Source organism: Geospiza fortis, unplaced genomic scaffold (assembly GCF_000277835.1).
Source record: "Geospiza fortis unplaced genomic scaffold, GeoFor_1.0 scaffold548, whole genome shotgun sequence".
Taxonomy (NCBI): domain Eukaryota; kingdom Metazoa; phylum Chordata; class Aves; order Passeriformes; family Thraupidae; genus Geospiza; species Geospiza fortis.
Window position 1 is genome coordinate 1 of NW_005054511.1, and position 13,197 is coordinate 13,197.

At 36.2% G+C, this 13,197-nt stretch overlaps 1 protein-coding gene across 1 annotated transcript; it reads right to left on the reverse strand.

Annotated features, from left to right (window-relative positions):
* Positions 1-2,100: 2,100 nt before the first annotated feature.
* Positions 2,101-12,950, reverse strand: LOC115948764 (cullin-2-like; the record flags this gene model as incomplete). Its single annotated transcript, XM_031063531.1, has 4 exons — positions 12,790-12,950; positions 6,767-6,869; positions 4,824-4,918; positions 2,101-2,227 (listed from the first exon to the last, which is right to left on the reverse strand). Coding segments are annotated over exons 1-4 (444 nt in total), but the record flags the coding sequence as incomplete, so codon positions are not given.
* Positions 12,951-13,197: the final 247 nt, after the last annotated feature.

The window sequence follows — 13,197 nt, forward strand, 5'->3', positions numbered from 1 at the left end:
ACATAGGAGACCTCCAAAAACACCTGCCAGGAAGTAGCAGGCTGGGAAAAAATGAAACTGCACAGTTCAGTAAGGACAGAGGGAATATTGCTTCTAAGAAAGCTTTGACACAACTAACAGGTCATTAGATTTAAAAATTAAACTATCAATCAGGTATGTCTTAACTGAAAGCAGGCACACAGCTATCAACGTCCAATTTGACTCTATGAAATAAATTTCCTTTTTAAAAAGCAAATGAACTTGCTCCAGAGGTCACAGCTATTCAGCACTCACACTGTAATATAGAAAGTAAACCTGACACAACTGCACCATAAGCAGGCTAAAGGAGAGGTAAAGGTTTGCTTATAAATCCAAACACAGATCATGTTCTGAAACCAAAGGTGTCTTAGGAGTGATTTTCACTGTCTCATCTTGTGGAGAGTAACTAGAGGACAGTTAAGTTTCTGTAAGACAACAGGAACTCATCCAGTACAGAATGAAAGAAGTCAGCTGAAAGAAGCCAGCTCTGGAGAGACAGAAGAAAAGGAGGGGAAAAAAAAGGGACATTTTTTGACTATGAGGTGAAGAGAAACAACCTCAGTAGATCAATTCTGCAATGAGGTGTCTGGCATGGTCCTTCTCATATATTTGCTAACAGTGGGAAGCAAAGTCAATCACCTATTGGAATTTTCTTGTCACATAAACTATAGACAGATCAATCCCGCAACTTGGATGTATTAGCTCAAGACAGTTTCTCCCAGCTGAGGATAGGGACTGATCTTACTTCTCCAACTAGACTGGCAACACTGAATGTGGCAGTTTGCTCCATTTTCCAGAATCTATTTCTGGGGGGAAAAAACCCATAAGGCACATCTTAAATAAAGGTATTTAAACTCAGGGCTGCCACAGAGCCATTGAAAACTCAAGAGTTTGAAATCAGTGATAGGAGCTCAACTCAGAAAAGCAGTGTCCTTCACCATGCATTCATAACATACAGAGAAGAAAAAAGCAAGCACTTGCAAGCACTGGCAGACTATTTTCATTAACTTATCTCATCCTGTATATTTCCTAGTCCAACAATTACTGAACGTCTGGAACACTTGTGGGGATGAAGAACTGTTTGAAGCTGTGCCCACACCTCACACACACAGCTCTGCTCTCCTGTACAGACCTACTGTTACACCCCTCAGAAGAACTGAGCAAGAATGGACTTGTTTAAGATTACTGAAAAGTTCACAAAGTTTTGTTACCACACAAGAGTGATGTTGAGACAGAAACTTCAGAACAGAGAGTGCAGTTCTGCTTCTAAAAATACTGGGCATTATTTCTGTAACTTCATGCTGAGACTGAAGAGAACTATATATAAAATAAACATGTTTGCCCTTGGGTAGATAAAGACCAGATCATTTCAGTCATCTAAAATGACATAAACAGTAATTCTTTTCATTCTAAAGTGATAAACAACAAATAATTTGACTTCTGCTAGAGCTCTTTTACAATCCAAAGAATAAAAGACAGAATCCTACAGGAACCATAATGAAAGAGTAAATGCTTTCAAAACAAAGACTTGAGAAACTTGCCAAGTGCCTTGTAGGTCAAGAAATGGAGCAATGAATTCACCAAAATAGTGCTGCAATTTAATACATGAATGTAGGACTCAAGTCTCCATTACCTTTCAGGACAAAGGAGTGACTGCTATAAACCTAATCCTACACCAGTTGTGAAGAGATATTAACTTTACTGCCTTGAGATTCTCAAGAAAACTTTTTATACTTTGTCACATCAAGAAATAGAAGCCCAAAAACTAATATTTCAAGGGTTTCCAAAAACAAAAGTATACTGATTCTTCAACGTGTTTTCTAGATAGCGGTGTCACTTAAGAATCTCAAGTTTGTTTGCAAAGTGTTTCTATTATCACATTTTAAACCCAAGTTTTCCAACAGTTTTCATATTTGTTTCTTTTCCCTGACAGGTCATTCTTATTTTTCTACACCAAAAAGGTAATCTCATTTTACAAGGGGAACAGTGCTTACATCTACAATATTTCTGTGACATAAAAAAGTGAATTTTTTCAAGGACAAAGCTGAACTCATAGCATTCTGAATACTGTTTATAGCCAACCCCATTTTCAGAGATACCTACCTCTCCAATTTCCATCAAAGGTTCATTCATATCCACCCCTCCATAACCATACTGAAGATCAGCTTCAGTCAATTTGTTCTTCTTAATAAACTGTGTGTTGAGGTACCTACAGAAATAAGGATACCCTCATCAAAACAGGCAAAAATAAAAGGCTTTTTAAATTAAGTTCAGAAGTGTGGAATTGTCTTTCACATTACAAAAATATAACCTCCTTAAAGCAATGCCATTGCTATTTGTAGAAAAATGTTACAACACAAATGACATTGAAAGAATTTCCGTCACATTAAAACAGTAGTGTTGGTAACAGAGATCAAACAGGAACCTGAAATATCACTGTCAGCATTTTCTTGGTGAGCAATACACTTGTGTAAGAATCCAACCCTTCAACATGCACTACTTATACATAAATACACACATGTATGTGTTACTCATACATACATATATGTGCAAAATAACAACTTTTAAGTTAAAACTATTTCCTTCTACCTGTACTGTTTATTCTTCTGTGTTTCTCTCAGACTGAAATGAAGAAGTATTGCTCATTTTAACAGGGTAAACTTTTGTCTGTTATGATCAGGTCATGGTAACTAGCTAACAGCCAGATTACAAATTTTAAAGAGAAGAATTTTCAGTAATTATTTTAAGTAACAGCTATAAAGAAGAAATGCTATAAATGCTATTTTAAAATTCAGTATTTACTACTGTATGCACAGTTTTTACAGAGAACACAAAATGGATTCTGTGCAAGACCTGCTAAAACATCCTTCTTGACTCTCAGTATTCCCACAGAACAGATATTGTAACATTTTTAAATGGAACCATTCTTTCCTTTCCCAGATAACTGGGAAAAAAATTAGAATATATTTCCCAACTACACTTACAATATTTCTTATATTAGAAATATTTAAATGAGGCAACTGAGAAGGTTTTTAAAATTTCTGATCGAACAAGGAGTTTTGACATGCTCAGTTTCAGGCATTGAAAAGAACCAGATTACTGAAGCATTTTGAGAGATTTAGGCTTCAGAGGCTGCCCCAGACCAGAGATGTCTGAACACTCTTGACATGAAGGCAAAAGCCAAGCAAAGGAGAAAAGGAGGAACACATTGTGAAATCCTGTGAACTTGAAAGAATTTAGGACACCACAGGGTCCAAAGAAGGAAGACTTGTCATAGTGCATTGATGACAAACTGGAGTACAGCAGCCACTTTCAGAGCTACTTTCAGACTCTTAGGGAGTACTGTAACCTGTGCTACCATGGATCCCAACCATGAACTGTGAATGCAGGTCTCTCTAGAAGGCTACAGGCCTCCATGTCATATAAAACCTGTGAGGACATTAGGAACACCTCAAACACCAGCCTTAAGCAGGCTCCTTGGTGGCATTCTCCCATTTTCCCCCATGTGAACAAAGCCAACAGCTGCCAATCTGCTTTTTCTCGTTAAACTTGCTAAGAAGGGAAGTCCTACACTCCCCTCACTTACTCTCTCTTCCATTAGCACACACAGAAGGAGAACTAAGAGTAGCATGTAAAACTAAAAATTGTTATACCATGATATGCTGGTATTATTACAAATATTTTAAAAACAAAATGGAACAAGGCAAAAGTGGCACCATGTGTGTTTAGTTTTCAGGATTTTATTATGAAAAATTGTAATACTTCTTTCTTTTTTTTCCTTTAAATGACTTAATTTCAATTTACTGGATAAGGAAACTCTCCCAATCACTTGAAATTAAAGTACACAGACTGAATTTTTTAAAAGTACCTGCGAAACCAGTTACAGCACCAAGACACTGGTAAGGCCTAATGTCCAGCACTGGTTTTATCTATTATTTTTACCATCAGAACTAACTAAAAACAACCAAAGACGTTTCTTTCAGTGTTCCTTATTCCATCAGTTTTATCACCTTGGTTTAGTCAAGCACATGTGGGATTTTAATTTTCAAACTGCATCCAGATTTGTTTTCCTAGCAAAATGCACCAAGGAGGATAGGCAAAAAAAACCAAACCAAAATCAACACTGAAGAAAGAAAAGATTTAACTCATTTTCCAATTACATGATCGATCTCACATTTAAGGAATTTTGCTCAAAAGCGTCTCACATTTGAGCAGTGTTTCAAATATTGCCTATCAGGTTAGAAGCAGAGATGTAAGCCTAATTAAATTTTAAGGGAATCTATTTGAAAATAATTTTCAGATTACCACCTGTAGACATTAATCAGCTTTCATTGCTGGAAGAATTATACAAACTAGAACTGGGATACAATAGTCAACTAAATTATGGTACTTTTTTCAGAGCAGGCATGCAATAAGAAAAGAACTCCAACTAATTCATAAAAAGTAGAATATCCTAAAGCTTTGACTCAAACCATGTTGGTTCAACTGCAAACTGCAGTACAGTGCCATCCTTGTGGAACTCCTAGGATTATGAGCTTATACACTGCAGGGTTGATTAGCACCAACACATTTGGCACTGCAACATCAAGCAGAATATATTAGTAATGAAAGAACTTTAGGAACTGTCTTGGATACTTACCTGTTGAGGCATTATTCCTTTTTGCTCATGTTCTGCTACCATAACTATATTCTTTCCAAAATTAACCTGAGGCATATTCATCTATTGCTCTCTCAACACTCTTCAACTTAACCTGCAGATCATGTTAAACTTCATGAAGGTTTAACAACTCTTTTGCAAAGCTTACCTGTATAAACAGTCCATATAGTCTGCCCCTTTGCTATACTCTTCCCAGTATCTGTGATACATAACCAGTACTTGCTCTTCAGCTTCCAGAACTCTCTGTGAAGGCACACACACCCCACACGCCAGAATTAGTATGAAAACAGCACACGTACTTAGGAAGTTATCACAGGGTTATAATTTTGGAATAGTATTTGCATATTCAGAATTGTGGCAATGACCAAAAAGCTAACACACCTTAATACTACCAAGTTTTGGTAAGCCAGCTAGAACACCTGGACTTGCTTTATTTTGCATTTAAAAACAGCAATCTCTCTACTGAATTATTTTCTATGGATCTTTTCAGAATTTCCTGCTTGAATAAGCCTGGTTCATATTCTCACACCAAACTGGTGGGATAACTCACAGAACCATTCTCTCACTGACACAGAACAGTTTTATATTCACCCAGCCACATGCACTGCACACTGGAAGAACTGACCAACTGTAACCATTTAAAACCACTATGCCTCACTGGATAGACAAGTCCTCATACTTACCAAGAATCACAGAATAAAACAAGTTTAACAAAGCACAGATACATATAAATGAAAAAGAAAGCATTAAAAGTTTTCAAATCTAGGCCCAAATCTTTTGAAATTTAAGCAAATCTTCATCTAAAAAGTTACTGAACTTCTCAAAATAGATTCATACTTCAGAGAGGTTCAACAATTTAAACTAATTAGTATAATTTGTGAGGGGGGACAAGATCCTATGAATTCAACTTTAATTCTCTCTAGAGTTTGTAATTTTAAAATCTTGCTCAAGCAGCAAAGAAGCCCATGCAAAAAACGCAAAAAAGGGTAAAAAAAATTATGAAAGAGGAAAACTGGTAGATAAAACATAATTGAGAATGCTTTACTCTCCTGTATGCATTTTGCAACATTTTTCCAACGTTATCTCAGAGACAAGTAGTGGATAGCCAATTTAAAAACCTGATGTATGCTTTCTGCTACTTCCCAAAGCTTCCACTATGCTGGCACCTGCCTGATTATCCTAAGTGAGCTCATTCAGCTCACTACATAAAAGAGGAAGAAATTATTTGGCACAGTTCTCTGCTAGTTTAGTGAATTGATTTAGTCTATAAGAGTGCCAGAATTATCCTCCCTGTAACCAGTGGAACTGCCCATTAAGACACCCAGTCTATCTTGTCAAATACTCAGTACCTAAGCATGAGGCCATTTAGCAGCACTATGCAGAATTTGCAATGCTTTGCCCCCTATAGACACTAAAGACCACTGATAAGCATCTTATTTAAATCTACTTCTCTTTTTACTGATATAGATGGAGGCACCATTCATCTGTCCTATCTACTAAACATGATGAATCATAATTCTAATGAAATTTGCTGTCTCAGCTGATGAAACAGAAGTTAACTCACAGCTATACAGACATACAAATATTGTTGTCATAATAAATAATTTGCCATTATTTCCTCTCCTCCCAAGTGTTTGTGTTATCTCTCACATATTTCAGAAGGTTTTTGTTTATTTTTAAGAGCATATACAATCAGTTTCCAAGACACTAGAGCAGATACATTTCTGTTGAAACAGAAGGCTAATGACAAACTACAGAACATTTGCAAAATGAAGTTGTTTCTCTAACTTGTTTGATTATAAGCATTCAATGTAAAAGAAAGAACTTGCTTTTCAAGCCAATGAATATATTGCATAAGCCATAACTGTTGGCTTAGAAAGAAAATTATTTCTTTTGTGTGGCATATCAATAGGTATCTATAATACCTGCCTACATTTGTGTACATGTTGTGACATGTGCTACATACTTCATATATACAAGTAGTGTGTCTCTGCAACTCTGTCATCTGTGATTTAGTCTCATAAAGGCCTACAAAAAGTCAAAGAAAGGATGAAGAACACCTACATGGACATCGGGAACTGTACAGGTTACCTTGTGCAAATGGCGTACATGATTCTCCAAAAAAATTTTAGTCTCAGTATAAAGTCTCTCTCCAAGAGGTTCAGGATAGGCCACACACAAAGCATAAATGTCTCTGGGCTCAAAGTCAAGGTTTGTAGTAAAGTGTGAAAACATATCAACAAAGTTTATGATTTACAGAACCCTGTCTTCTCCAACATGCAGTTTAGGTTTTGGAGTTTTTTAACATCAAACAAAAAAGATAAAATTAATCACTTTCTGAAATTATTCTAAGTATTGGCTTGTGCAAAATCCAAGTTTACAGCATCAATATTAAATTTTAAATAGTGAATGCTGAGGCAATGTTAGAGCTAAGATCTAGAAACTTCTGATAGCCCCATACTGATGTGGCTTCTACCCTTTATTTGTCACATATAATATACAATAATCTCAAGGTGAAAAGCAGCTTTCATGCACCATTCTTCTGCATTTGCACCCAACATGAAACTCTTCTCATATAATGGAAAGAAGCACTAATTAGATTAAGAACATGATTAGTCAAATACAGAGCAGAGCAAACACATGGTGAAGCTGACTTCAAATTTTCCTTCCTGGAGTCCAAAATAACTTACTGTTCCTGCATTTTGCCCTCACCTCCACAGGTAAAACAATTTCAGGGGACACTGAAAATTAAATAATCACAATGGTGGTGTGGATAAAACAAAGTCTGTATTCTTTTTAACCATTATTATAATTTCAGTAATCCTCTTTAGATCACAGCCACAAAACACAGTTGTACTTGATAATTTAAACAGGCAGCAGCAACCTGTTAAGCCACTCTTAAGGTGGTTTTGTCCCTAAACTATCTTGCAGAGCTACACCTTTGGTTTGTATCAAGTTTTAAGAGTAATTTAAGGAAGAGAAGTTATGACTGAGAACATTGCTTTCAGAAAAGTCAAGCAAGGATTAGGTCAAGTTTCACATGAACAGCTGTGGGAAATAAAGAAATCCTGTAAAAATTACTTTAAAACATGGCTTAAGCACTAAGCCTAGGCACTTTATAAAGCCAGCAATGGTAGAAATCAATATTTAGTATATCACTTCAATCAAGAGAAGATATAAGATCTGCTTTCCTCTAGTCTACCCTAAAAAAGTACATGCCTGGATGAAAGGAGGTAGAAGACAGACAGTTGAAGAGTCACCTGCTTAATCTACAGAACAGTGTTAAGCTCTCATCACACAGTTTGTCCAAATGCACGTTTCATTTTTTATGTAGAATTACTACTCAAAACAAAGAAGATTCTGATGCAGGAGAACTAATTAGGAAAACCCTTTATCTGGCTACTGGAATCTGAGACCCCAACCAGAATCTAAACTTGAGTACATTATTTCACTCATATAGATCATCATTGCTAGAATTCTCCTCAGAACAGCAAAAAGTGTTAAATGGAAACACTGTGAAACATAATGGGCAACACCGCTGCTTTGTAACAGGAGCTACCATTGCACTACACCAGCTTGCAAAGTAATGACCAATAAAATATCAAAAACTTAAATTGTGAAGAATGAAATATTCTATTAAAGGGATTGTAAAGAATAATTGATTTTCACACTTTCCCCTCCCCATCAAATTTTCTTAGTCTAAGGATGGTGAGTAGTCAAATGCATCCTCAATATAATTCAAGCCACAAGCCTCTTCATTATGCAAAGGTATTTTTGAGAAATTAAACTCAGAATTAGAAATCTTCATCATTTGCTCACAAGCAAAGGGGATATGACTTTTTTCTCTTTTGATTCACAACTACAGTACCTGAATCACCACAACCTACAGATCTCTACAACAAGAACAACTTACAAATTTAGAGGAAAGAGGCAGTCTTCACCACAGCAGCACAAGAACACAGCCATGGCAGTTTATTTGACGAAAGCACCAAACAAATATCTCTCATTTTATCTTGTGAACAAGTTTCTCAGTTTTAATAATCCTAATTAAGAACGAAAATGGTATCTCTACTCCTTCATGAAAATGCACATCATCCAAACATGCCTTTCCTTATTCTAGAGAACAAATTTCCTTACAAATGAAGAAAGCTGAATCTAGTACTCTTTCTTGACATTTGCCACTGTGCTTAATATCAGCAGATATACAAACTAAGAGCTTAATCACAGAAGCACTTGAGCAGGCACCTAATCCTCCTGTACAAACCAAATACTTACTTGGTGGATACCAAGTTTCTCTGGAATTATACAAAAGAAAAGCTATCATGAGACTGGAATATATCTGACTGAAGCAAAACTGTTCTTTCTTGCTCAATTTGTACTTGTTTCTTTATGCATTTTATCTCTGAGTCCAGAACCCAAATTTAAGTGTCATATTCAAAGTGTTGTGACTCTCTTAACAAAAAACAAACAAACAAAGAAAAAAAAAGTCTCTGAAAAAAATCTCACTAATCATCACTGGTATTTTACTCCATAAACTTAAAGCACATTTTTCCTGCGCTGCTGTCCAATAGAACAACAGGAAGAAGACTTTACTGTTCAATAATTTATCTGTAATGGTGAAAGCCATCTGTTCTTGCAGTTCAGCATGCAGTTTTGCAGTGTGAGAAAGGCCAGAGGAAGCTGCAACCAAACTGCTGCCTAGGGGCCTTCACTCTGTATTGAGAACAAGAACATCAAAACCTTTCTGTGACCCTTAAGTGCTTTGGTAGCTGCTATTTGAGGGGCATTACCCTGAAAGTGAAGCACTTCCAAACTAAGAAGGAACAACAAAATTACTATCAACAAGAAAATACTATAGCCAAGGCTACAAAAACTCACAAATATTGTCCTCAGGGTTAAAAAAGCACCTAGTTAAGACTTCTCTAGGCAACCAGAGTAGAGCTTTGGGGAAATTTCTATTCATCAATCTTCTGTAACAGAACCAAAATTTGTAGAGAATTTCAGGAGTCAGTCAGAAAGAATCATGACCATATGAGCTTTATTTACTCTTCCTTCCCAGCCAGTTGTTTGTAAAGATACATGTTTAAGTTTCTGGTTCATCATAGGGTGCTTGCAAAACAATTCGTTAGAGGAGTCAGAACAAACTTGGAGAAAAATTTGCGAAAAAAAGAAGATGGCTGTGCTGCATACTTTTAAAATAATTCTGTTTGAAGTACAGCTGTCTCTGGGTACTGTTGATCTTATTTTAACTTATTGGGTAAAAATCCCAAGACAACAATAGGAAGAGCTTGATGTTGTACCTGTTAAAAAAGTTCTAGTGAAAAGGCAGTTACCAAAGTACAGAGGAACTATCTACCACTCCAACCGAGCCTTAACTTAAAAAGCACTCCTATGCCTACTGAACAGTCTCGAAAGTGATACAATGTATTCCCAATAACACCTCAAACACAGACATAACTGTCACTCATTTACCAGACAATGAAACAAGTTCATACACATTTCTTTCTGCAGAGAATCTTAAAAGGAAATCTGAAGGTCAAAGGTGGATCAGGATGACTCACATTTTAAATAAAGTGACATATGGTCTTTCAGGTGATCTTTTCCAGAACATTTTAACTCTTACACCATTGTGGTTCCCAGCTCATTGCCATTCTAGCATTTCAAGTATGAGGTAAAATGTTTATTTAAAGATAAACCATGTTTAACAATAAAATTACCATAAGTTACAAAGGAAACACTATGTTCAAGACAAACAAGTTCTGGAGAACTAGTGGGGCAAAAATTAGTTCTAGAAGTGGAATATGTGCAGTACAAGCCTGTCACCTCTAAAATACTGCCAGCTTCCATACTCCACTGGATCTCAGCTGCCCCAAACAGCACAAGTGAAAGCTAACACTTCTCAGAATACACTGATGCAGATTGAAACAGTGATTGCTTGCTGTATCTTATCCTTTGTTTCCACATCACTGTGTTGACTATACAGTACAAAGATCAACTGATACTATAATCAATGAAATAACCTGTATGGGTTTTATTGAAAAAATTAATGGATTTTATTGAAATAATTTGCCATCTTTCTATTGTGCTGATTAAGCAATAAGAAAAAGAGTTAATAGAACATTTCCTTTAGAATTGCTGTAGATGTTTAGAAACACCACTCCACTTAAATTTAATTTAAGAGAGAATAAAAAGTTAACAAGGAACAAGATGACATATTTTCTAAATGCCAATTTAAAAAAAAAATCCTTAAAGTCTTCTTTATGTATAAAACCTGGAAAAAGCTTTTATTCCAGCTGTGTAGAACTACCAGTTCCACCAAGTTGCTGAGCACTCACTGAGCAGCTTGTGTTAAAACACAAACTTTGGTGACAGGAAGCAGAAATACTAAACAACCAACACTCAAGCTGGAAGTTGCACAAACTCCTTGGGCCATTCAGCCAGAGACAACAAGCCAAAAGGCTCCTGCCTGTGCCAAATCAGGCACTAATAGTGCCACTTTCCAAGGAGAGTAATTAAGAGATGATACTAAGTAAGGTCTTAAGAGTTACATGCCAAATGATTATTCCAAGACTGCTCCCTGAGTCTGCTATTCATAAGCAATCCTTTTCTGATGTTCAATCAACTGGACTAAATCCCAAAAGAGGATCAACAGCAAACTCGTGTGCAAGGTCTCCACATAAGAAGTTGTAAGCAAAACAGTGTGACGAGGAATCAATACATCTCCTGCGACAATTCTTATTTTATATTCAAATCTATTTTAGATACCCCTGTTTAAATGTCTAAAGTTTTAAGCTGCAGAATTTAACCACTTCATAAAGACTGGATTATGTAATCCTCAAAAACTGCTTGGAAAGAATGACTGCAGAACAACTTCTCAACATGTAAGTACCCACCTAATTAGTCCAATTTTTTTTAAAATTCTGGAGTCACTTGAACTCGACTTCAGTACAAGGTGGCAGGTCATGGTCCCAGAAATTAATGACAAAATTTTTAAATGAAAGAGTTCTTTAAGATTATTACACCACAAAACGTCTCCACAAGAACTAGGAGCTATGTACATATACACATACACATGTTCAAAACACAGGCACATGGGAAAGCAATTCTGGGAAGTAGTTAACATGTTCAGAGTGAGATGAGACTGTGGAGTCAAGCCCACACCCACAGAATAAGCTTATCTTGTAAAAACCTATGTCTAAGGATCTTCTCAGGTGCTTCTTTTTTCAGCCACAAGAATTAACAAATCAATAAATGAGTCTAAACTATTCTTCCTCCTTGCAATTAAACCAAACTGTGACCAATCCCTGCAGAAGAGGTGCAAAGCTTCCTAAAATTCTCCAGTTATTCACCATGATGTAATGGCTAATGAATATATAGGCACAAGGCACAGTATAACTGGTTAGAAACATTACACTTCTTTTAAAAGAAGTTCACTGAAACGTAAATCTTGCAAAATATTACAGGTCCATTTTACATGTAAAACACAAACCTTTCCACTACAACAATGTATGTACAGCTGTGACTTGAACAGCAACATCATACAAATGCAGAAAGAGTAGTTATTCTTAAATATAGCTTAACTGTCACGAGTAATAAGGCAGTAACAGTGGAGGGAAAGGAAGAAGGCTTTTTAATAAATCCTTGCTGTGGAAATGTCTAGTATGGTAGTTATCAGTACAGTTAGAAATGCAAAGAAGAGGGAGAAATCTTTACACAGAACAATCTCACCATCCTCCACATCCCAAATTTAAAGATGTGCTCTCTGTCTTGGGTATTTCCCCGACTACACACAAACACTTAAACAAACAAGAAAACCTCATTGTCAGAACAGGGGACACAATACCTGTAAGACAGCTTTAGCATAAGCAAAGTATTAGAGCTACCAAAAGTGACTAAAACTGAGACCAGTTTACTTTTTATCAGCATGGTGATTTTCACATAGATTACTTCCCAAATATGCAGAATTTCCCATCCCTTTCAACTTATTCACAGTCCTAATAACAGGTGCAGCCTAACAACAAGCTGCTCAAGATCATTGCTATATAACACAGGTTTACTCTGTGCTAAACACATCACACAAACATATTAAGTCAGATTTTTCACTTAAAGGATACGAGAAGCGATCGTTCCACGTTGCTCTTTCAACATAATCCAACATCACAACAGCTTTAATCGTTGTTAGAAGTTTGTTCCATGTTTCATCAAAGTCAACTACTCGTGGTTTCAAGGACATTGTGGGGCTTTAGTGTTAATCTGTAGAAGAATTAAACATGTCAGAAAACATTGCACAATCATTAAAAAAAGATACACTTCCTTTGAATTTTTCAATTTAAACTTTGTACACCGTTGCACCACTATGATAGAGTGACACAAAGAACACCCACCCCCTCCAAAATGAAGCTACAATCCCTCATTTTAATGCTTTGGAATGGAACATTAATGTTCCATAGGCAAGAGTAGTTTATAACATAACACCAACTAATCTAACAGCATCATGCTTTGTGAAGTTCATTATCTCACCA